The following is a 27,622-nucleotide window of genomic DNA, read 5'->3' on the forward strand; positions in this document are numbered from 1 at the left end:
GTCGATGAAGGTGCAGTTGATACCGCAGGAGTTATCCCAAAATATTATCCCATAAGACAGCAATGAATGAAAATATATTAACTTGCTGGCTTCTTTACTCCCAAAGTTGGTAATCACTACCATATGGCAGTTGGTTTTGAACAGTAGTGCTGCTGACAAGATGACTCTTGCATATGCTGTTATTTATATATATTTGATGATGCTGGTGCTGATTTTACATTTAACATTAATTTTGATGATGCCACTATGTCTGCAGTAGATTGGGACATTGTTTTTATAAAACAGGCCTGAAAATGGTCATTATAGACGAAAACTGGTAATCTGTTGACAAAAAGCTTGTCACCATAGACGTAAAGTGAAGGAAATTTATTCTATATTCAGGTCTCTGTTTTATTTGTGACAATGTTGCAGCTTGGGATACATTACTAGAAAACGCAAAAGTATCAAAATTGACAGATGCTGAAGAAAGTCACTCGCTGGTGTGGTGGCACTACATAAAGGTAAAGTGTGGTAGAAATAAAGATGCTGACTGAAGTCACGACCTCATCCCCTGGTATTGCCAGCATGACATAAATAATTTTTTTATGTAAAATGTGGAATTAATCATATCTGGTGGAAGACGTGACATGAAAAACAGATTTATACACCCATCGGTGTAGCAGGCATAGGGACAGTGTGGTACGAGTGTGTCTCAAGCATCATCACATAGCACATCCATTGTGGCGTGGGTGCAGAGGAGAAGACTGAGAGCAAGGCTAGGTCTGCGGAAACCTCACTAGGGACAGAGCTATTGTCCTGCACTGGTAGCCAGTGACCATAGTATGCAAGTATCTGGTTTCAAGGCAGTGTTGACAGCTTGGTACAGAAGTAAACACATGAGGGAAGAAACTCACTGCCTTAGCATATGGCCATAGCCTGTTACGTTAAGTCAGCTGTGCAGCAAAAGGTCGCCACACAATCTCCCTGCTCCCCCTCCCCCCAATGAAGTGCAGAGCTCGCGTGGTGAGCGAGGTGGTGACAGTGAAGGCTGTTACCATTGCAGTGGCATGTAGTACCAGCAATGACAATGTGAGTGGTGGCAACAGTGATGTGGTTGCCGGTCATGCAACAGAGGTGGGTGCCGGATGCCAGGATGATGGGTGTGAGGTGAGTAGGGCAGCCAGATGATGATAATACTGGTCTGCTGTGTGACAGCGAGCAGTGGCGCAGTACTGGCAGCAGGGCAGGTGAGAGAGATGAATAAGCTAGTGGCGTGTGGGGTTGGGGGTGCAGGGCTCGGTCGGCCTGTGCCCAGTGCTGCATGCGCAGGGGTGGGTGGGCACTGGGTGTGGTTGCTGGCATGGGCCTGTGGAGGCACGGGCATCATTTTTGAGTGGCTGCCTGGAGGGGTCAAAAGCCTAGTGGCCACGTTTGACAGCTGAAAGCACACGCATATGGCTCTGTGAGTGTGAATTGCCAATGTCTCCAGCACAAGTATGGGCCTTAGAATCTCAGGGGTACGGCACTGGGAATGCACGAAATAATGCTGTTGTGGAAGTGGTGGAGGCTCCAGCACAGCGTCGGATGCATACCTGACTTTTGGGACAGCGTATAGGCGGGCTTCAGCCTATTGATTGAAATGTTAGTAGGGGTGGTGTGGAGATGCGAGGTAAACGCCTTAGAGTCCTGTTTCAGCACCCAGTGGTGGCTGGAGTAATGTAGACAAAGCAGGGGCTAGTGAGCATTGATGCTCAGCATTACGTGGGTGCACGATACAAGACCACTGGGAATGAATGCTGTGTGTTTGCCATGGCTCTGGGGAAGGGTGGGCTATAAGCAAGCCATGCAGTTCAGCAAACCAGTGGTGAATTCGGAGCTGACGTCATCCGGGGGCAGGTTGGCGGGATCCAGGAAGTTGCCCGGCATAACCAATGTTTGGCTGTAAACAGAGTTGGTGGCAGACGTTGTAGTGTTGGCCTCATGGGTGGTGTGAAGGCTGAGGAATACTAGAGGCAGGGCAGCATTCCACTTGTTGTTGTTACAGGCAAGGGCAGTGTTAAAGGTACGGTGGAACCATTCCACCATGTTGTTGGTAGCTTGACGTCAGGGGCAGGTCAGTCCCACACAGGTCTGTAAGTGTGCGAAAAAAGGCAGATGTAAATTGGTATTGACAGTCCGTAGTAATGGGCAATCCATGTGGAGGTGAAGGCAGTGGTAACTTCAGGTATTGGTGTTAGCTCAGGCCAGTGTGTGAACATTTTTCCATGGTGAGGGGGTAGTGGCAACTGGCAGAGGGCTGATGATATCAACATGAGTGAAACTATGCCTGACATCTGGGAAGGCAGTGACAGAGGCATGAGTAGGATTGCAGTGGCCATTCTGGCCAGGAATTTGTGACTCAACAGCTGTCAGCACTTGCTTTCTGATAACATATTACAGGTGAGACAATTGCACATATATTCTGTCGGTGTTGGCATCGGCACTTCCTATATCCAAGGTCAAGGTGGTGAGAACCTGCCCCCCCCCCCCCCCTGCCCCCCCCCCCCCCCTGCATTCCTCAGCAGAAGCAACACACCTGCCCACATGCCAAGGGCATGTATGGGGAGGGAACAAAGAGGCCTCCACACTTCAAGCGCCCCTGCTTGGCAGCCAAACTATCTGAATTGTTGAAAAAATTGTCAATTATGTTTGCATTACTAATTACCAAAAATACGTTTAAAGAATGGCTCACCATCACATTGGTAACTTTCATTTGAAGCTGTACATCATTCCCCATGGAGTATTGGAACGAGTAAAGAGCATATTTGTCTATAAACAGTTAAAAACCAACATTTGTTTATGAAACGTGAACAGGGTGTATACGACCTGGGACAACTGTGAGAAAACCGGGGAAAACCTGGGATATTTTTAGAACTCCAGGAATTTTTCATTGTTTTAGTTTTCAGTTAAATTTTTGTAATTTTGACTGGTAAGAATGTATACTCTAATAAAGGATATTACTGTATCCCTCTACTGCAGAATAATACTTCAACAATGAAACATAAACAAGAGAAAAAAAACGAAAATAACTTAAATTGCAAAGGAAATGTGCCATCAACAACAACAACAACAACAACAACAACACAGTACTCATGCAATCGTCTGCCAATTGAAAATGTGTCAAAGGCTTTAGGAAGACTATGCAGTGCTTCGTAACAACATATTGCCTCCAATGAGCGTGAAGTCTCAACTGTTCACCTTCGATTTGTTATAGCAGTTACACGCAGGCACATGCGCATGCGCATTTGAGTCACATTTGAGTAGTAGATTCTCCCGCTTCTGGCTACAGGAATGTGGCTGTTGGCTGTGCAAGCAATCACAGCAAGCAGCTAGATGCTACTGGGAAAAGGGGGCGCCAAATTCATATTCTTGAGGAAAAAAACTTGTTTCACAAAGTGCCCAGCATCCAGCACACGTTTGTCTATCGATTACTCATATGGTTGTGAAATGCTTCCCTGTTGGTTTTTGAACATTTTTGAACACATTTTAAGTTTACTTCTGAATGAGTCATAAGTTGACTTTTGAATGCATGCATAGTGTATGTGATGTCTCTGTCAGGAGAATCCTCATCGCATCTAGAAATAAACTTTACGCAGACAAAAGGGGATGGAGCTATATGAGCTGAGGGAGTAAAGCTGAATGGATGAATGCCAATCGCTGTCTGATTATGTGGTTGATTGGGTTTGTGAATGATCAGCATTGTTATAATTACTAGCAAAATCCATAGATTCAGACTACCAGAATGGAAATAAACTACTAACAGGAATAACAGGTGAGAAAGATTACGTATTATCTTCTCGGTGTATCCAAGAAAATGAAATTTTGACAGAAATTTTTGGCCAGATCACTACACTAGTAAGGATCAGTTGTACAGTCCCCGGCTAGCAGATGTGTAAGTTCTATTCTGGAAGTAACTCGGAAAACGTGTTGTTAGAACACGTAATAACGCCTAACCGGAAAATAATCGTGGGATAACTAAACCTGTGATTCTGACAGGGTTAGAGAAGTTAATCGGCGAACAAATTTTGACAGTGGCAGCAATAGCTACAGAATTGGTGATGACAAGATTGTTAGAACGAGGAAGGAAAAGAAACGGTGACATCACACAGATTATGGAAGAATAAGACGATTCCAAATTAATATAAAAATTTCGTAATACTACTTTTCGATCTCATGCTTGAGGAGCTGGTGCGTGTAAATGAAATGTGAAACTATTTCCTAACATAAATCTTTTTGCTTGTATGTAGTAGGCCTAATAGGCATTTGATATTGGTACTTTGTAGATTACATTCTGTCGTGTTATAAAAATGGCCATTTGTACCAAAACAGTCTTGTTTATTTGGTGTGTTACAAAATTGCTGTCATATTAGAAAGGCCTATTTTGTTTTATCTAGCAGACAGTGACAAAATAGACGTAATCAGATCGAGAAACCACACAGTCTTGGGTATTATTGTATTAACAGCTTTTTCAGTATTAGATAACGACATTTCGATTTTTCATGTAGCAAAACGTTTGACTAACTTCCTTCGCAGAAAGGAAAGCACACCATGTAAAGCTGTAGCAAGATTAGAGAGAAAAATGCTAGGAGCTAAGGTTTGAAGAAATGTGTAATTTCTTGCTTATCTCTTGTCAGCATTGGTTTTATATATCCTATATTTAATTTTATGTCACACAAAACAGCAAGTTATTAACTAATAGGCAATATTTATTTATTTATTTATTTATTTATTTATTTACGAGGGGCAGGCTGTCAAACCGACCGATGGGAGCAGGAGAGGCACCACAGGACATTTCAATTTCCACTCTCCTGAATATAGTTTGGTTGTGCGGTAGAAAAATGCTTTATGAAGAGGCGTGGCACTGCACTTTGACATACTTAGACCATATAATATGTCTTACATTTCCTTGAACACACGTTTTATGTTTTAGAGTATTCAGAAAGATGTGCACTACAAGATGAACATATTTTGAATATTCGATATTTTTTTTTAGTATTGACCCAGTTTGCAAATGTCGTAGGTCCGGGGCTGATGCGCAGAGCAGTCTGAGTTATAGTGGGTAGTCTCCATGTGACCCGTGTTCACATTTAGTGATTTTGCTGTTTCCCCTTCGTTTACTCTCACGTCAAATGAAAACAAAACGGATATCTGTGGCCGGGAGCTATCAAGTGAATTAAAACACATTCACATAATTACGGAAGGCTGAAATATGTCATTAGTTTCAGATTTTATTTTATTTCCACCTTTCTGACAGTCAAGCATTAATCGCCTTGTGGAACAATGAAGTTATTTTCGTCTGTTTGCTAACGAAATTTGACTTTTGTTAACCTTTCCTGCTGAGGCAGTCAATGTATTTGAATCGAAATGCTTAATTCCACAGTACTAGCTAGTTTCAACTGTTCGCCGCATTTCAAGTGCATGTTTTCATTTTCTAGCAGGTGTGGCATTATGCCATAATAAAGAACCAAACATGATATAACACAATACTGGTGCTCCAAGAAAAATTACATCCCGAAAACCACACTGAAAAGCTTAATATCAGGTCGAGGTCAACTTCATTGGGAATCTGGACATACAAATGTGCCCTTGAAGTATGCACTTTAAATGTGCACATTTTAATATGGTGCACAAAATTCCGCTGCTCTTGCAGTATCCTCTGATGTCTTGTTTCTTTTATGACATAATGTATGATCTTTCAATATTTGACACGTACGTACATACGGGCTTCCTACATTATGATAGCTACCCAAGTGCGGTGTCGCCTGTTATCTGCACTCACTGGCAACTGCTGAAATGAACCTATTTCTAACAGGTCGCGGGAAAATATTGCGAATAGTGGTTTGAAATGCGTTACTTTCAAAGTAAATATCCTTTTACGTAAGTTGAACTATGTGCAAGAATGTACCATGAATTTATTAAATCACAGAGCATTTGACTCTCATTTAAAAATCAACTCTTTGATGAGGAGCCATTTAGAAGAATTTCAAACCCTGAAGATCAGACATTTATGTCATTATTAAAAATTTTACTGGTACATTTCTGTGATATATCTTAAAGTGTAACACACGCAAAAAAGATCAACAGTATATGCGAAAACTTAGCTTCTCTTGCGGCTTGAGATAAATATTATGTGTGGAAGCTTTGCTTTTCTTGTAGCAACACTATGTATATTAATTTAAACTATTAACTTTCCCTGTTTGTGTGCTCGTGCTACTTAACAATGATGTTGCTGTTGGCTGACTACATCACATGTCCTATGCTCTGAATATCCGCTGTCATCGGCTGGCAAGATCACGTGACATGAGCTACGAACGGCTTACAAAAGCGCATCGAAATCTCGATTTCAATGATTCGGAAAGTAACATGCGGTGTTTGGTGGAATTCCAATGTATACTTTCATAATACGAAAATATGCAATGTACATGTTGCTGCACATCAGAGATATTTCCAAAACATGTCTTTTTCCCTGAGTTTTGTTTTCTAAAGTGCTGGGAAATTAAAGTGCTGGGAAATTGTACACCCGTGTGTAAAACCATAACCATTCAAACTTCAAAGGATTTATAAGGGAAAATATACTGTCACACAGGAGAAAGTGTATTTTTAACTGGGAAATCCGGGAATTTTTTTCCCTTGTCCACGTATACACCCTGATGAATAACAAATTAGGTTAAAAATGCAACACAGTCATAAATTAATTATTTTTCATGTTTAAGATGTTCTAAAAATTCTAAAGTGTCTCTAAAACATGTCGGCAGTACGAAAAATGAGATGTTTACATTGCTAGTGGAGGACTCAAAATTAATTAGTGTGCTGTCACAGTATTGCAGAAAGGTCTACAATGTCAAAGATAGTTTTTGTTAGTGTCCACATATAGACACTTGTGTTGGCAGAAGAGCCAACACCGTGTTACTAGAGGAGAACGAAATGCACGCGTTTTAGCTCATGCAGGCTGGCATGAGGAGGGAAGGACTATACTGACGTGAGGTCTGGAACATGACAAGGAATTAGAATTCAGAAAGCGGACGTAGCTAGTTTGATACTTAACTTTAATCCATTAATGATGAACATCGCTCTTGATGCTACATGATTCACAATATTATCTGTTAGTAACTGAATATGGCGCCTTGCCAGGTCGTAGCAAATGGTGTAGCTGAAGGCTATGCTAAACTGTCGTTTCGGCAAATGAGAGCGTATGTAGACAGTGAACCATCGCTAGCAAAGTCAACTGTACAACTGGGGCAAGCGCTAGGAAGTCTCTCTAGACTAGACCTGCCATGTGGCAGCACTCGGTCTGAAATCACTGATAGTGGCGACACGCGACGTATACTAACGGACCGCGACCGATTTAACGGCTACCACCTAGCAAGTGTGGTGTCTGGCAGTGACACCACAGACACATTCTTGAAATTAGTGCCCACAGTTCTAAAGTACACTCCTGGAAATGGAAAAAAGAACACATTGACACCGGTGTGTCAGACCCACCATACTTGCTCCGGACACTGCGAGAGGGCTGTACAAGCAATGATCACACGCACGGCACAGCGGACACACCAGGAACCGCGGTGTTGGCCGTCGAATGGCGCTAGCTGCGCAGCATTTGTGCACCGCCGCCGTCAGTGTCAGCCAGTTTGCCGTGGCATACGGAGCTCCATCGCAGTCTTTAACACTGGTAGCATGCCGCGACAGCATGGACGTGAACCGTATGTGCAGTTGACGGACTTTGAGCGAGGGCGTATAGTGGGCATGCGGGAGGCCGGGTGGACGTACCGCCGAATTGCTCAACACGTGGGGCGTGAGGTCTCCACAGTACATCGATGTTGTCGCCAGTGGTCGGCGGAAGGTGCACGTGCCCGTCAACCTGGGACCGGACCGCAGCGACGCACGGATGCACGCCAAGACCGTAGGATCCTACGCAGTGCCGTAGGGGACCGCACCGCCACTTCCCAGCAAATTAGGGACACTGTTGCTCCTGGGGTATCGGCGAGGACCATTCGCAACCTTCTCCATGAAGCTGGGCTACGGTCCCGCACACCGTTAGGCCGTCTTCCGCTCACGCCCCAACATCGTGCAGCCCGCCTTCAGTGGTGTCGCGACAGGCGTGAATGGAGGGACGAATGGAGACGTGTCGTCTTCAGCGATGAGAGTCGCTTCTGCCTTGGTGCCAATGATGGTCGTATGCGTGTTTGGCGCCGTGCAGGTGAGCGCCACAATCAGGACTGCATACGACCGAGGCACACAGGGCCAACACCCGGCATCATGGTGTGGGGAGCGATCTCCTACACTGGCCGTACACCACTGGTGATCGTCAAGGGGACACTGAATAGTGCACGGTACATCCAAACCGTCATCGAACCCATCGTTCTACCATTCCTAGACCGGCAAGGGAACTTGCTGTTCCAACAGGACAATGCACGTCCGCATGTATCCCGTGCCACCCAACGTGCTCTAGAAGGTGTAAGTCAACTACCCTGGCCAGCAAGATCTCCGGATCTGTCCCCCATTGAGCATGTTTGGGACTGGATGAAGCGTCGTCTCACGCGGTCTGCACGTCCAGCACGAACGCTGGTCCAACTGAGGCGCCAGGTGGAAATGGCATGGCAAGCTGTTCCACAGGACTACATCCAGCATCTCTACGATCGTCTCCATGGGAGAATAGCAGCCTGCATTGCTGCGAAAGGTGGATATACACTGTACTAGTGCCGACATTGTGCATGCTCTGTTGCCTGTGTCTATGTGCCTGTGGTTCTGTCAGTGTGATCATGTGATGTATCTGACCCCAGGAATGTGTCAATAAAGTTTCCCCTTCCTGGGACAATGAATTCACGGTGTTCTTATTTCAATTTCCAGGAGTGTATGTACCCCAATGCTAAATTTCCATATAGATTAACAGTTGACATTTTAGAAGTAGGCCAAATAATTTGACTGCAGAAAAATTCATGTTAGCTAAGAAATACCACCCTAAACAGGCAAATAGACAGATTGAATGTAACTAATAAGGCCTACTGTTGATGTAAGTAAGCAAACATTCTTAAAATGTATATACCTACATTTAAGTTGTTCTCAGGCACCATTTTAGGAGGGACAAAGGTAATGCATCATGTTATTTGCTAGAAGTAGTATAAAAAATGATGATATTCATTGCCAATTATTGCTATTATTATAAATGACACAGGCCTACTGAAGGCTATGCAAAATCACAGCAGTTTACAATCATAAGGTTCCCTAAAAGTTTCATAGACTGTACTTTTTGTATCAGGTTGCTCACAATATTTTAAATAATAATAATAATAATAATAATAATAATAATAATAATACCAAGCAACAAACCTAGGAACCAACACAACTGGATACAGATCACAAGTATACACAACATTTATTACCAGATACCCGGAATTAAAATTTTTAACAGAACAACGACTAGCTGATCAGATCCGTGTAATAATCAAAAATAACAGGATACCCCAGTCAGAATTAGAAAACATCAAACAACAAGTACAACAAATACTGGAACAAAATAATGTGCCCCCAATGATGCCTCCAGTGTTGGTGGAGGGAGGGACTGGGGGTCCCTGTTGATAGCCAACACGAGAAATAGCATAAATGTGCTGTGTGTGTTTACAACAGAATAATGTCAACACACTGCCTCCAACAGCAATCCATGTACATGTGTGGGTTTGTGTTTTAGCATTGGTATTGGTACTTAGTGTTACCATTTGGATGAGTAGGTACTCTGAGTTGGGACTCTGTATCAAAGTTGAAGGGTATTAAAAAATGGCAAACCACACCTGGTTGTGTAAGCTTTAAGAGCATATTTATATTACATTTACATATATAATATGGGAAAGAAATGGATAAACATTGAAAAATGTGGGAAATGTCACTGATAACACACACTAAAATAAGTAGCAGAGCACAATAAGTTTGTTAAACATTAAAATCATAAGACACAGATAGATGCTTGCTGGCTGCTAAATAGTATATATAATAATACTATATTTATATAGAATACATGCCTTACCTAAAGCAGCCGCATCTCCATACTTGTAGAGAAAACCACAGACTGCATGGGTGTCATGGTATAAAGATATGTTACAGACAGATGTCGGCATCTGTATCTCAAGCCTTGCAAACTGCAGATCACGCATTAATTGACTTGAAATTTCTGTGATTGTTCTGCCTTCCTGGAGTGACACAGGATGCCTTGCTTTTTTTGTGCACATTTCTCTTGGTATCAAAGAAAACGATGATCATGCTCTTCACTCTGTGCTTCACCTGTCTCGCTTTTTTGGGTCTTGGAGAGCCCGGGCTCTTCCACTGGGATGATTGTTGCTTTGTCTCTGGGTCATAACTGTAAATCCAGACCTCGTCGCCGGTGATAACCCATGACAAGAAGGTTGAATCATCCCGAGATTCACACAGAATTTGATACAGACGTGCTGTTCTGTTCACGGATCCATCATATAATCGCCACACTCCAAACACAGAGTATTACGGAAATCACTGTGGACACACAACACGTCCTCCCAGCTAAATGCCACTCCGTACACTGACTCATCAGATATGCAGCTCTCGCCACCTAGTGGTGCAAAGATCTGCTGCTCCTACTTTCCAGATGGTAGCACTAGTCCCGAAAATGTTGGATTCCACTTTGTACTTTGAGGGTCTGTGGTAACTTACTTCAACATAGGTTCAACATAGATCTAATTAGTTACGTTCAGTCTGTTTATATTTACCTGCTTAGCTAACACTTATTTTTCTGCAGGATAGTTTTACAGCATCAAATTATTTGGCTTACATTCTAAAATGTCAGTTGTTATTAGACATGGAAGTTTAGCATTGAGGCACATACTTCAGAATTTTAGGGACTAATTGGGCAAATGAGTGTATATGTGGAAATTTAACTCTCACTTTTTTTATGTTGCTGAAGTCCTTTTCTTTTTTTCAGTATTGTGACATCACATTAACTGAGTCCTACAGTGTTTTTCATCTATTAACTCCACTAACAAAGTAAACATTTCACTTCTTGCACTGGCGACATATTTTTTGGAGCCATTTTAGAATTTTTCAGTATCTTAGATGTGGAAAATAATTAATTTATGACTGTTAGGGAAGGTACAAGTGCTTAGTTTTCAGTAATCACCACACGAGTGCCAGGAGCCATCATTCTCCTAGGCAAGGTGAAGAGCAGATACCCTGATATTTTTCGAAGGATAAAGCAACTTGTCAAATTCAGCTTTGGTGATCTTGAATTTGTGCAGTGGTGGGGACCGTAGACATCAAAAGGTGATGGTCCGGAGGTAGTGCTGATATGGTGTAGCAAAACGTGGTGGATTTCATTTTTCTCCCAGTATTGCTGTCAGTGAGGTGCCAGCTAGTAATATTGGGAAGCAGGTGATAGTGCCCAATGCAGTCTGCTCCGATAATGGGGTCAGTAGTGTAGGCGGCAGTGAAGGCCCAGGGCAGGTCCTGTTGCAGGCCGAGGTTGAGGACACAATGATGTATGCCGTAAGTGGTAATAGTCACATTATTCCCTGTTGTCAGGAGGATGGCTGGGGTGGTGCTGGGGTCACATATGATCTGCCACAGGAAGGTACACAGTTCGGAGCTGGTGTTGATGAGGAGTGGTGAGGTGGAGTGGGCTTCGCCCCTGAACAGACAGTGGGAGATGGAGTGACAACTGGTCACACGTAATCCTTGCAGCCGTTGGCATCAGTGTGCCAAGAGCAGGGCTCCACGCAGTTCGCAGCGTCGGGGTCAAAACACTTGTGGTACCAGAAGTGGCCGGCCATGTCGCGAGAGGTGTTGGCAGGATGGCTAGTGCTGCGGTGTCATTATCTGTCACAGTGCCAGCAGCTGGTGCTGCATGGAGGGTGGCGGTCAGAATAGAGTAGGGCCACAGTTGCCTACAGCACTGCCATGTCGACACTGAGGCAGTCGATTGTGTCATATACTCCCAGCTGCTGGGCTTTTTGCTCTGGGCTGGCAGGGAGGGGAGCTACTGGTGATATCATTAGTGGCGTGTTGAGCAGAAAGGAGGATCTCGTGGCATGGTGGCTGGCAGACTGATGGTCAGCAGATTGTGCAGTGCGGGGCTGAGGCTGGCGGATGTTGTATAGGAAACTGTCAGAGACCATATGTAGCTCCAGCAGGCTTTGGAGGAGGCACAGGAATAGCAAGGGTTGCCAATCCCAACTGATTTGCTGCATTTCAGATGACATGAGTTGTTCACGAGGCGGCGCCAGAATGTTTTGTAGCGGTTGGTAGCTGGGGGCAATGAGATGATGACGTAGACCTCCATCACATATGTCGACTCGAGCTGACTGACCACCATACTTGGTGGCATCCTGGGTGATACTGCAATTGGCAAAGATGGCGTCCACCAAGGAATACCACAGGTGTGGGTTCCATGGATTGAAGGATGACATATGATCTGTGGTTCAGCCAGACAGAGTGGCGGTGGCATGCGGGGATCGGGCATCGGGCATCGAGCATCAGCGTGTTAAGATCAGGAGGTATGGCAGAGGGGGTGTTGCCAGAAGCAAGAATCAGTGAGGGAATCATTATGGAGTCTGATGGTGGGGGCTGGGCTGCTGTTGTAGCATTCAAATTCCATGATATGTAAAGTCAGCTCGATGATGATGTCTTGTGGCACTGGAGCAGTAGCTGAGGCATTGGTTCAGCTGGTGGTAAATTCCATGTTTCTTAGGTTGCACAAGGTATATCAAAACCTGCACAAGAGAAACAATTCATGATTTGAAGCATGCTATTGTCCATAGAACAAGGTGTGTGGGCACTGCAAAAAGAACAGTTTCCTTACACAGTTATTCAATGACCACACTACTAGTGAAAGTGAAATAGTCTCAAAATTTACAAATACTGAAAAGAGCCACTCACCAATGTGGTGGCACTAGATAAAGGCACGACGTGGTAGATATAATGACACTGTGTGGTCTCTTCCTAGATATTGCCAACACGACACCAATAATTTTCAATGCGAGAAGCAGAATTAATTTTATGTGGTGGAAGACATGATGCAAATCACCAGTTTGCATACCCGCCTATGTAGCAGGCTTAGCGACAGCGCGGGCAATATGTGTCTCGAACTTCGTGATAAGCATCACCATGTGCTGTGCCTGTCGCAGTGTGGAACTGAAGACAATTTTGGCACTGTGAGGAGCAGGTGAAGACTGAGAGTGAGGCTAGGTTGGCAGAAGCCTCACTAGGGACTGAGCTGATGTTCTGTGGTGATAGCCAGCGACCTTAGTATGCCAGTATCACATCGCATGAAAGGATTGACAGCTTAGGACAGAAGTAAACATGCAATGGAATAAACTCACTACCTCAGCAGATAGTGAGCTAGGAATGTATGGAACAGCTAAGACAGGTGTTCAGCCAAAGGCCACGGTACTAGAATAGATATTGTGAATTTAATTAGTGCTTTGAAAGATATATGGGTACTACAAGTTCTTGAATTTAAGCCACAAACAATTCATATTACAAAGTTTTGGACCTGGAAGACCTTATCTTGGCTTGAGTTACTCCAGAATATATGATGTGACTTCGTGTACATCTACATTTACATCTATATGTATTCTCCGCTAGCCACCAAGCGGTTTGTGGCGGAGGGCACAGTTTGCGCCAAAGTCATATTTCCCCCCTGTGTTCCACTCACGGATCGCACGAGGGAAAAAACGACTGTCTGAACGCCTCAGTACGAGCTCTAATTTCCCTTATGTTTGAATGGTGATCATTGCGCGATATGAAAATTGTGCTGGTAATAATATATGCTCTACATCCTCGGTGAAGATCGGATTTTGGAATTTGTGAGCAGCCCCTTCCGTTTAGCGTGCTGTTCTTCTTCTTCTTCTTCTTCTTCTTCTTCTTTTTTTTTTCCCAATCTCTTGAATCAGACCCAACTGGTAAGGGTCCCATACAGACAAACAATACTCTAAGACTGGACGAACTAATGTATTGTAAGCTATTTCCTTTGTTGAAGGAGTGCATCGCTTCAGGATTCTACCAATAAACCGCAGTCTAGAGTTCGCCTTACCCATTACTTGTATCACCCATGTCTGTCAGTATTCACATTGAGCAAAATGCTGTGTATAGGTGTTCAGCAGCTGTCTGCTCCTTCAACTGAATTTAAGCATTAAGTTTTAATCCAAAGAATTTAACACTGTCAGTCTGTTTGTTCTCATATTTTGTGCATATATTATATTGCTGTGTCTAGCATATTCTGAACTGCATATAGTAATGTTTCCCAAAGTTTGGCAGTGAATTGGCTAGAAATCATTTATTTATATTCACTGAAAATTTCAGTACCAGCTTTTTCTAACATTAAATTCGAATTGGTATTTATGACACTGTTTTTGTCATCTGTAAGCAAAATAAACTTATTACCTGATAATGTTAGTGAAGAAAGGACACTAATATATGCAAACAGAAGTAATGGCCCTAATTAGTTCTGATTTGAGTGAAGGCTGATAACTTAATCCAGGACTCTCCAAACTGACACCCTTTATTTATGATAGAATAAGAGTTGAACCACGTAATACTGTTTAGTCTTGGAAACAAATGAATCTACCTTGTTACATATTTTGCATATTTTCACTCAAAAATGTCTTATAGGATAATCTTTTGGGGTAATTCATCACTTAGAAAGTATTGATTGCACAAAAGTGAACAGTAAGAATAATATGAGGTGTTTGCTGGAAGTACCTCTAAAGCATTTTAACTGCACCATCACAATAGTTATATTCGCTAATGAAATTTGTCATAAATAATCCATCACAATTTGAGAAGAATAGTCATATCAGTACCTGGAACACTAGAGAAAAAAATCCAGACAAGTGCAAGTGGGACTCATGCAAAAGGGTTCTGTACTTAATTACATGTATCTCAGGAATTGAGAATTTTGATGATTTTTGCCTGTTATCAATATCAATGCTGGGAAGATATCAAAATATCTGACATAAATGATAATATGTTTTGATTGCGTAGATGTAGAAGCTTAAATTACTTTATGCTGCCAAGGGACCATGGACTGAAGTACGTGACATAAGTTTCAACTTGGTACGTTCATGCACACTGGGACTCCAGCACCCACATACACAGTCTTGCGGGTGTGCTGCACCCACAAAAAATTTAGTTGGTAAAAACAAAATAAAATAAATATTTCTCACTTGCCTTTATCAAAAAGTAATGAAATATTAAGACACTGAGATGGAAGTTAAAATTTCTTATCTCTGAAACACATATGTTTCTTTCAGATGTCTTTGTGCAAAGGCAACCAAGCAAGACACTCCCCCATTTCTTGCCTTTCTGTGGCCAAGTCAAAGGCACTCCCCAGAATAAGAGTCACTCTATACTGTAAATGGAACCCTGTCTTTTTCTCGTGCTTTCATATTTCCTTACAAATGACATGTTACAATACGCTCATCCATTCATCAACAATTGTTCTAAAATATCTGCTTGCCAGTATTGAGCAGTAATAAAAAATCCAAGATACAAGGAAGCTGATTGTTACAGGCTATCCCAGTAGTTATTATTTTAAAAAATATGATAGGTGGTGTGATTTAAGAGTTTGGTGAAATTGTTTTTGCGTAATCTGGATTGTTATCATTTTGTTTGTTGAGACAATGGCTTTGAATGATGCAGGAGCTGATACTGTAGACTGAAGGGATGTTACCGCTTTAATAGCTAGTACAAAGGAGACCCTCTGCTGACAGGATGCATGGAGCCAAAGCTCCTCGCCGGGCAGTTCTCAAATGCTACATGATTACTGTAAATGTATGGCAAGCTGAAACAAAATATTGTGTATTACTTCTATTTATACTTTCGAATTCAAACAGTTTCCTGGTCGCTACGGAAAAATTTGTCGTACATTTATCATCATCATCATCATCATCATCATCATCATCATCACAGGTGGATATTACGAACACCGACAATAGTGAAAGTCAAATTCAGCCAAAAAATAAGGAACCTGAGAATGTGTATTTTGAGCTAGGGCAGTCTTAAGGTATGCTAATAGTACCAGTATGTGTTACCTTACCAAAGCACGGATCTTTACAACACAGGCAGTTTTCATCAAAGATCATAAATCAACAACAGTAGTCATTAAAAGAAGAAAAAAAAAAAAAAAAAAAAAACCACACACAAGATTCCCCAGAAGACGTGTACTACATTCTGCCAATGATATGCAGCCACAGGAATTTTGGAAAGTTGGCACCCTTGGATACGTCTACCCATTTCTGAGAAAAAGGATTCTTAAAACACACACACACACACACACACACACACACACACACACACACACACACACAGTCAACAAAGTTGTTGTGCCAGACAGTATAACACTTGGTACAGTGGGTGTATCTTAGCTTTACTCCTGGAAGGGACAAGATGATACTACAACACACACAATATCAGGTCACTTTATTACAACTTGAAGAACAAGATACTAAATTCTTCTCACAGGGTACAACTGATGATAAACATGCATGCAGAGTTCTATCCAACACAATTACCACATTGGTGGCTCAGTAGAAAGATGATGCTGTCATCTTCAGCAATGATTGCCGTCGGGACTGAGCGGCACTGCACTCACATGTAAGAGTGTTGATGTGGGAGCATGTGCAAACTCTTCTGAGTGTGTCTATGCCACCATCTCTCATTCATCATTGCCTCTGGCAGTGACTGTTTTGTGGTTCCATTGTAAGGTACCAACCTTGCCTTGGCACCTTGCTCTTTGGACGACATTGCAAAAGTGATAGTGTAAGGGTTCTGTTTTCACCAACTGAGATATGGAACCCTAAAAATTACCTGTGTTACTTTTATTTATTATTAAAAGTGTCAGTGTCTCAGAATGCTTAACACGCAGCAACAAGAACCTTTGATCATTTGTCCAATAGCATAAAATGTATGACTGGTTGCGAAGCAAGTTTTAAATCAATCCGAAAATCATTTCTCCTGGGCAACTAGTTCATTCCATGGACCAATTTCTATTTAAAAACCGTTAGCCTGTAGAAAGCACGTACTTTTTAAGTGTAGTAGCGTGAGTGGAACTATTAAATATGTTCATTAATGTTAACACTAATCATGTATACTTATTCTTAAACTGACTTGTTCCACATTATTTTGATAAAAGAATTGTTCACATGACCTATGAAACATGGAACTAACTCACTCATTCACTCACTCAAGATACAAAGTCCAGGGAAACACACAAGACCAGGATAAAAGGATACTTTTCTTGCTATAACTTGCTCGTGTATCTTTTGACACAGGAGCCCCGTGATTTTCTTATTTAACACATGATTAGATTTTCATTAGCATGCTGGAAGAGTGTCTGCTTCTGAATGCTAGTGTGCTGTGCTGCTACACCACCCCCCCCCCCCCCCCCCCCCCACACACACACACACACAAAATATCTGCTGTTGCCAGATAATTGAAACTGTGTTTTTCGAATTTCATTTCAAGATTATTTTTATTATAAATATTGTCCTATCTCTTTTGCATTTTCAGTTTAATCGACTGATGTGTTTAATGTATGTGTAACATGATTATTACTACTTTCTTTTCTTTTTTTTTGTTCTTAAGGACGATTCCAGATCACAAACGGATTGTTAGACTACGTGGGTCAGTAATAGACAGCTCATATGGTGGAGGCTGTACACCATCAGTCCTGTTAATAATGGATCGTCTTTCACGTGATCTTTATTATGGCCTACGGTCTGGACTGTCGTGGGTCACAAGACTTCAGATTGCGATTGATGTTGTGGAAGGAATTCGCTACCTGCACTCACAAGGATTGGTACATCGTGACATTAAGTTAAAGAATGTTTTGGTAAGAATTCCTACAGTTTTACTGTGTTTATTTCCTATTTTAACAAGTTAAAGTTTTGACTAGAGCATCAGATTGAGGCACTGAAATTCATCTTTGTAACTGTCCTTGAATAACTCACTCACTGAATAAAATTACAGTGTTTAATCCAGAGCTCCACGTGATCTGGAGTATTGTGAGCAGATAAGACTCATAAGTATGTCATTGTAAGGCACACATTAGCTCATTGTGTTAACTCATTCATGAGTTGTATTAATTTTCCCATTTTTGACAAAATTAGAAGAAACAAAACTTTCGTAGACATGTTGGAAACTTTGGAGTTATGTGCATGTACTCCATACTACTTTAGAAATATATTTATAGATAAAATGTGAGTTGTATTTTTCTGTGAATATTTTGTTAATTTTGGTAATGGCTGTCAGCAGCGAATAGGAACTTGCATCACAAAACCTATGGAAGCAGTGACAAAGTGACACGTCGTGTAGTTTGGACTATACAGAAGGCAATTTGAAGTGCAGAAACTACGTAAAAAATGTCATGCAGTTTTTTTTTTTCCAATTTAAATCCCATTTTATGTTGGCAGCTACAATTTAGCGTATGGAATTTTCTCAAAGTTGACTAATAATGGGAGTACAATAGACACCGGTTTTGACATAAATTTCACCGTTCCCTTGTTTGTAGTGAATTTGCAACTTGGTAGCATGACTACTAATTCCACACACTTGTTATAAATCCAACACTGGTCATAAATTTGGCTTCACAGTAGAGTCTTAGTGTTGTCAGAGGTAATTTATAAGTCACAGTTCCAACTCGAGTTAGTTTCTGTGTGATTTAGGATGCTTTCTCAGTAACTGCTGAGGTGACCAAAAAATTTCTTTATTCGTTGAAGTACAGTCTTATATTCCTACACACCTAACTGTTAGCAAGTGTGGAGTCCTTCTAATTTGAAAGTGTGATTTTTAGTTACCAGCAATATACCTTTTAGTAGTAAAAAAAGTGTGTTACGGCCAGCTGCCTTTGTCCAGAAGTCCTCTGAAACAACTACCAGTATCATCTGCATATGCAAAGACAGAACCCTTTTTGCCACCTTTGTAACAATTTCATCAGCTACTGCTAGCATTGTTTGTATTTATTTAAGTAGTTTCATACAAAATGTCCATGTGTGAATCCCTCACAGTTTTGTGCTTACTGTCTTGTGAGAAATGAATACTTTTAACTTGAGTGAACTGTTACTTTTTAATGTATTTAAAACCAATGAAAGTTTAAGTATGATGTGAAAAGTGGCAATTGACTGTAAATAATTAAAAGTGCGAGGTCATCCACATGAGTACTAAAAGGAATCTGCTAAATTTCATTTACACAATAAATCATGCAAGTCTAAATTCGACTAAATCCAGAGAGATTAGAATTACAAATAATTGTAATTTAAATGATTGCATAGATAATGTTGTGGGTAAAGCAAACAAAAGACTGATATATTGGCAGAACACTTAAAAAGTGCAACATGTGTACTAAGGAGACTGCTTACACCATTCTTATCTACATCAGAGGAGACCGATAGAGGACATCAAAAAAGTTCAGATAATGGCAACTTGTTTTGTATTATCCTGAAATAGGGGGAGAAGGCCATGGACATGATACGTGGATTGGGGTGACAGTCATTAAAACAAAGGCATTTTTCATTGCAGCAGGATCTTCTCATTAAACTTCAGTCACTAACTTTCTCCTCTGATTGCAGAAATATTGTGTTAGTGCCCATCTTCATAGGAAGAAATGATCATCACGAAAAGTTAAGAGAAATTAGAACTCTCGCAGAAAGATGTAAGTGCTTATTTTCTCGTGTGCCATTCAAGTGTGGAACAGTAGAGAAATAGCTTGAAGGTGGTTTGATGAAACCCCGTCAGTGACTTAATTGTGAATTGCAGAGTAATCATGTAGATTTATATGTGTATGTATATAATGATACAGAATTTTGATTGCAGTTGCAAAGGTGATGTGCACTTTCGCTTGATAATAATATGAATAATAATAATAATAATAATAATAATAATAAAAAGAAAAGAATAGGCCTCCGGTATGTTCTGCCAGTCGTAAAAGGCGACGAAAAGAACAAACCACTAATAGGGCTAACCCCCCTTTTAGTGTGATTACTTGGTTCAGGACAGAACTAAAGAAGCCTCGGACAAGTGCCGTCATGGTTGGGGACGACGCTTGAACCCTATGCCCGCCCACAATGGTAACGACACTGCTAGCCAACTGGAAAAGGATTTAAATCCGAATAGAGGTGTTTTGCAGGATATGCTTCCTGCAACCACCCTAGAAGGAAAACAAAGACAGAGGATGAGATGGTCAGATGAAGTTAATCGACACCTCATGTTCTGTTATTACCAAGCAACAAACCTAGGAACCAACACAACTGGATACAGATCACAAGTATACACAACATTTATTACCAGATACCCGGAATTAAACTTTTTAACAGAACAACGACTAGCTGATCAGATCCGTGTAATAATCAAAAATAACAGGATACCCCAGTCAGAATTAGAAAACATCAAACAACAAGTACAACAAATACTGGAACAAAATAATGTGCAATCAGAAGAAGAAGAAAACACAGTAATGGACTCAAACATCCCAGAGCAAACAAACAAAGACCAACACGCATCAATTAAACAATCAGAGGAAAACGAAATCTTAAGCAGCCACCAGAACAAGCACAAATAGAACATGAAGAGACACATGTGTTAGATATAGAAGAGAAATTTCAGCTGACATATATAGAATACAAAGACACAAATACAGACATTAGACCATTCTTGCATAGACCGCCAAATAACCCACAAGTCGAAACAACAATAAAAACTATCAACACAATCATACACAACAAAATAAATGAAAACACAACTATGGAAGAGTTACAACTACTGGTTTATATAGGAGCACTCACTACACTAAATATACACACTAGGCAGAGATCAGAACAAACCAACACACAGAAGAAACCCACAAAACCAGCATGGCAACACAGGTTACAGATCAGAATAGAAAAACTGAGAAAAGACATCGGACAGCTAACACAATTTATAAGAAATGAAATATCAGACAAAAAACGAAAAAGGTTAGGTAAAATCTCTCAACAAGAAGCAATAGAGCAATTAGATGAAAAAAAGCAGAAATTGCAAGCATTGGCCAAACGACTTAGAAGATACAAAAAAAGTGAAAATAGAAGGAAACAAAACCAAACATTCAACACAAACCAAAAGAGATTCTACCAAACAATGGATAACACACACATTAAAATAGACAATCCACCAAACATAACAGACATGGAACACTTCTGGAGCAGCATATGGTCAAACCCGGTACAACATAACAGGCATGCACGGTGGATACAAGCAGAAACAGACACATACAAGATGATACCACAAATGCCTGAAGTGATAATTTTGCAACATGAAGTCACCCGAGCAATTAATTCTACACGCAATTGGAAAGCCCCTGGAAATGATAAAATAGCAAATTACTGTCTAAAGAAGTTCACCTCAACACATTCACATCTAACTAAATTATTTAACAGTTACATTGTAGACCCATACACATTCCCTGATACACTTGCACATGGAATAACCTATCTGAAACCTAAAGATCAAGCAGACACAGCAAACCCAGCTAAATATCGCCCCATAACATGCCTACGAACAATATACAAAATATTAACTTCAGTCATCACACAGAAATTAATGACACATACAACACAGAACAAAATTATAAATGAAGAACAAAAAGGCTGCTGCAAAGGAGCACGAGGATGTAAAGAGCAACTGATAATAGATACAGAGGTGACATATCAAGCGAAAACTAAACAAAGGTCCCTACACTACGCATACATTGATTACCAAAAAGCCTTTGATAGTGTACCCCACTCATGGTTACTACAGATATTGGAAATATACAAAGTAGATCCTAAATTGATACAGTTTCTAAACACAGTAATGAAAAACTGGAAAACCACACTTAATATCCAAACAAATTCAGATAACATCACATCACAGCCAATACAGATTAAGCGTGGAATATACCAAGGAGACTCATTAAGTCCTTTCTGGTTCTGTCTTGCTCTGAACCCACTATCCAACATGCTAAATAATACAAATTACGGATACAATATTACTGGAACATACCCACACAAAATCACACATTTGCTATACATGGATGATCTAAAACTACTGGCAGCAACAAATCAACAACTCAACCAATTACTAAAGATAACAGAAGTATTCAGCAATGATATAAATATGGCTTTTGGAACAGACAAATGTAAGAAAAATAGCATAGTCAAGGGCAAACACACTAAACAAGAAGATTACATATTGGATAACCACAGCGACTGCATAGAAGCGATGGAAAAAACAGATGCCTATAAATACCTAGGATACAGACAAAAAATAGGAATAGATACTACAAATATTAAAGAAGAACTAAAAGAAAAATATAGACAAAGACTAACAAAAATACTGAAAACAGAATTGACAGCAAGAAACAAAACAAAAGCTATAAATACTTATGCTATACCAGTATTGACCTACTCATTTGGAGTAGTGAAATGGAGTGACACAGACCTAGAAGCACTCAATACACTTACACGATCACAATGCCACAAATATAGAATACATCACATACATTCAGCAACAGAAAGATTCACATTAAGCAGAAAGGAAGGTGGAAGGGGATTTATAGATATAAAAAACCTACATTATGGACAGGTAGACAATTTAAGAAAATTCTTTCTAGAACGAGCAGAAACTAGCAAAATACACAAAGCAATCACTCATATAAATACATCAGCTACACCATTGCAATTTCATAACCACTTCTACAACCCTTTAGATCACATAACATCAACAGATACAAAGAAAGTAAATTGGAAAAAGAAAACACTACACGGCAAGCACCCGTATCATCTAACACAGCCACCCATAGATCAAGACGCATCCAACACATGGCTAAGAAACGGCAATATATACAGTGAGACGGAAGGATTCATGATCGCAATACAGGATCAAACAATAAAAACCAGATATTACAGCAAGCATATTATTAAAGATCCCAATACCACAACAGATAAATGCAGACTTTGCAAACAACAAATAGAAACAGTAGATCACATCACAAGCGGATGTACAATACTAGCAAATACAGAATACCCCAGAAGACATGACAATGTAGCAAAAATAATACATCAACAACTTGCCATAAAACATAAACTAATAAAACAACATGTTCCCACATACAAGTACACACCACAAAAAGTACTGGAGAATGATGAATACAAATTATACTGGAACAGAATGATTATAACAGATAAAACAACACCACATAACAAACCTGACATCATACTCACCAATAAAAAGAAGAAATTAACACAACTAATTGAAATATCCATACCCAACACAACAAATATACAGAAGAAAACAGGAGAAAAAATTGAAAAATACATCCAACTGGCTGAGGAAGTCAAGGACATGTGGCATCAGGATAAAGTTGACATTATCCCAATTTTACTATCAACTACAGGAGTCATACCTCACAATATTCACCAGTACGTCAATGCAATACAGCTACATCCAAACATATATATACAACTACAAAAATCTCTAATTATTGATACATGTTCAATTACCCGAAAGTTCCTAAATGCAATATAACATATACCATACAGTTACAAGGAAGTCACGCTTGACCGAGGTCCGCGTCACATTCCATTTTTAACCAGACTTAAGTCTGAGAAAAAAAAGTCAATAATAATAATAATACATTGGGAAATTCTGTGGAAGTTGAATTACAAATATACCAAAACCTGTAATTATTCAGAATTCTCGTAAAAGAAGACTCACAAGGAAAATGGACTTTGGTCATTTTAACACGGGTACATTTTCACTAATAATGCCATAATTTTCTATATTAGAATGTTATGACGGTACTGCTGAATACCGTTTATGTGTATTAATTGCCTGGTACTTGTTATGTTATTCCAAAGTATACCACTCTGTGTTTCTAATTTTTTTCTGCAAGAATGCTGGAATGGGATTTGTAATTGTCATCTGTCGTATTGTTTTTTGTATTGACATGTCATTTCATACATAAGGTTACTTAGTATTAATCATAATGATCAGTAATATTTAAGGTTCCTTCATACATTTTATTTGCTTCAATTTTTAGCTCGATAACGATAATCGTGCCAAACTGACTGATCTGGGTTTTTGTATTCCTGAAGCTATGATGTCTGGCAGTATTGTTGGCACTCCTGTTCATATGGCTCCTGAATTATTGTCTGGCCACTATGACAGCAGTGTAGATGTTTATGCATTTGGCATATTATTTTGGTATATATGTGCTGGCCATGTGAAGCTGCCAAATGTTTTTGAAAATTTTCAAAATAAGGAGCAACTGTGGACCAGCGTCAAAAGAGGTAGGAGCAGATGAAAGTGACAATTTTTGGTAGTAAGTAGATATCTGAATAATCTAAGAAAGTGAGGGGGATGTTCAAAGTAATCAGTAATATTTTAGGGCCTATGTTTCTTAACTGATTTCGTTACAAGTTCTCCATTTCACCCATTTCACAGAGTTAATTTTAAGCATATTGGGCTCTGAAATGCAGTGGTCATGTGTTTTACTGGTATACTATTTATTCAAATCCTCAGAATGGGCCAATTACCAACATAATCTGCCTTTCCAGATTACTAGAGTTGTTTGGAAATGGCGGGAAGAAGATTATCACATGTTCAAAGTACTTCCTCAACCCTCGTATTCTTCACATCCTAATCAAATGGCTTTGTTCTTTCGATATAATTTTTCACCTAAACTCATTAGTTCTGGTATTGAAACAACTTTGATCTTTTATTTTTATTTTATTTACGTGGATTAGTTGTTTCTTGTTTATGCTTTCAAATTGAGTTAATTCTTACACTTAATTCATTTTCTTGCACTGGTATGAACCTTTATATAAATTGGAGGTAAGTTCTGTCAACTTCCAGGAGTTTGTAATCACACACACCATTTACAGCCCAGTTTTGCTTTTTAAAACAGAAGTGCTATTTTTTGGCCAACATAACATCTCAAAATTTTACTAACAACTCCCTCTACCCTCTACCTTCTCTTTTGAACAGCACATTGCAAAGCATCCCAGATACGCTCAATAATGTTCATGTCTGGAGAGTTCCTGCAGCAATTCTCTGGACATGTGGGGTGTCGTATTGTCCCGCTGGAATTTCCCAAGTTCGTTGGTATGCACAAAGGACATGAATGGGTGTAGGTGATCAGACAGTATGCTTACTTATGTGTCACCTGTCAGTCATACCTAGATGTATCAGGGATCCTATATCGCTCCAACTGCACACGCCCCACTCCATTACAGAGCCTCCAACAGCTTGAACAGCCTCTGCTGACATGCAGGGTTCATGGATTCATGAGGTTGTTTCCATACCCATACAAGTCCATCCGCTCGATACAATTTGATATGAGACTTGTCCGACTAGGCAACATGTTTCCAGTCGTTGACAATCCAATGTCAGTGTTGACAGGCCCAGGTGAGGCGTAAAGCTTCATGTCATGCAGTCATCAATGGTACACGAGTGAGCCTTCGGTTCAAAAAGCCCATATATGATGTTTCATTGAACAGTTTACATGCTGATGCCTTTTGATGGCCCAACATTGAAATCTGCAGCAATTTGCAGAAGGGATGCACGTCTGTCATGTTTGTCACGTTGAACGATTCTCTTTAGTTGTCATTGGTCCCGTTCTTGCAGAATCTTTTTCCAGCCACAGTGATGTTGGAGATTTGATGTTTTACCACATTCCTGATATTCATGGTACACTTTTGAAATGGTCGTATGGGAAAATCCCCACTTCATCACTACCTCGGAGGTGCTTTGTCCCATCACTCGTGCGCCGACTATAAAACCACATTCAGACTCGCTTAAATCTTGATAACTTTGCCATTGTAGCAGCAGTAACCAATCTGACAACTACTCTAGACTTTTGTCTTATATATGTGTTGCCGACCGCAGTGCCATATTCTGCCTGTTTACATATCTTTGTGTTTGAATACACATGCCTATTCGAGTTTCTTTGGTGTTTCAGTGTAAATCCTTACATTTGTCCTCTAGCCATTTCTGCTTTACCATTTTTCACTTCCTGTAAATGACATTTTTTAGATGTTTGTATGCCCTTTCATCTACTTCATTTACTGCATTTTTGTGTGTTCTCCTTTCATCAGTTAAATTCAGTATGTCTAGTGTTACCTAGGATTTCTGCTAGATCTCTTCTTTTTACCTTTTTATATCCTCTGTTGCCGTCACTATTTCATCTCTCATAGTTACCCATTCCACTTCTACTGTATTCCTTTCCCCTGTTCTTGTCAGTCATTCCCTAGTGCCCCCTTCAAAACTCTCAAGAACCTCTGGTTCTTTCAGTTTATCAAGGTCCCATCTCTTTACCGTATTTACTCGAATCTAAGCCGCACTTTTTTTCCGGTTTTCGTAATCCAAAAAACCGCCTGCGGCTTAGAATCGAGTGCAAAGCTAGCGGAAGTTATGAAAAATGTTCGTACGTGCCACCACAACTAACTTCTGCCGGCGAATACATGTAGCGCTATGCAAGCATACTTTGTAGGCACAAAGATAAATACTGGCGCCAAAACCTCTGCGTCAGTAAATAATTTTTTTTTAAAAAAAGTGGAAGACGAGATTTTTTTTTCTCCGCCGCAAGTTTCGACCACTGCATTTTCATACATTATCCAACGAAGTAAATACAAATTCCGTATTGTTCATCTTCAAGTGTAGCACAATTTCAGTGTACTACGAAAATCTGACTGGCAAGACTGTTTGGGATGTTTGTCAATATGGCCAACTCTACGTTCTGAATTTTTTCCTATCTGTGAGAAGAGATGGTTGCCAATAGGAACCTGATGAAATTTGAATCACATACAGTATTCTCTTCACCATAAGAATAATACGAATATAAACATTTTGCCATGTATTCTTTCGTGTTTGCTGCTATCTCATTTAAATCCTGTCTGCCTAATAAACTACGAAACTATAGAGTGAGACAACAGCAAACGTGGAAGAATATACATATCATGTCATGTTTATATTCGTATTATTCTTATGTCTAATAGTGATACAGTCAGAAATGAAGCACGGCAAGTGACTAGATTTTTAAATCTAAGATGACTGTAATTTCTGTGCAGAATTTGATGTAATAAAGAACCGGCCGCAAAGATTTTCAAACGGAGAAAAATTTTCACAAACTCTCGTTCAGAACATGTTCTATCATACACAGTCTATTATTTGATTCTTGTTGATCATTATCAAAGAAAGCAGCAGTGTAAGTAACAACAAATAGCAGTCTCTTGCCATTGTTTCGCTAATGAGACGATTCCTCTCTCTCTCTCTCTCTCTCTCTCTCTCTCTCTCTCTCTCTCTCTTTTTTTTAATTGTACGCAGCGGTAGCGCGCACAAAAGCAAGCCATGCCGCGAGCCGCGACTGGCCGTAAACACGCACTATCAGAATGCGACAAACAATGCATGACACAGTGCAGTAATGCATTTTCAGCTTAAGAGTGACGCAAACACCTATAACAAAGAAAACGGCATTTATCAGATCAAAGCAAAATAAGCAATCGATTCAAACCAGACGAAGCACGTGAAAAAGGAAGGGTATCCGTATAAATACGGACGGAGCGCCTGACGCATAGCA

At 40.3% G+C, this 27,622-nt stretch overlaps 1 protein-coding gene across 1 annotated transcript in view; it reads left to right on the forward strand.

Annotated features, from left to right (window-relative positions):
- The window catches only part of LOC126184989 (dual serine/threonine and tyrosine protein kinase-like), a 295,254-nt gene that overhangs the window by 245,185 nt on the left and 22,447 nt on the right, over positions 1-27,622 (forward strand). Inside the window, exons 12-13 of the mRNA XM_049927698.1 lie at positions 17,620-17,866; positions 24,086-24,335. Of these exons, the coding sequence (XP_049783655.1) occupies positions 17,620-17,866; positions 24,086-24,335 (497 nt within the window). The remainder of the gene's footprint in view (positions 1-17,619; positions 17,867-24,085; positions 24,336-27,622) is intronic.

Source organism: Schistocerca cancellata, chromosome 4 (genome assembly GCF_023864275.1).
Source record: "Schistocerca cancellata isolate TAMUIC-IGC-003103 chromosome 4, iqSchCanc2.1, whole genome shotgun sequence".
Classification (NCBI taxonomy): Eukaryota; Metazoa; Arthropoda; class Insecta; order Orthoptera; family Acrididae; genus Schistocerca; species Schistocerca cancellata.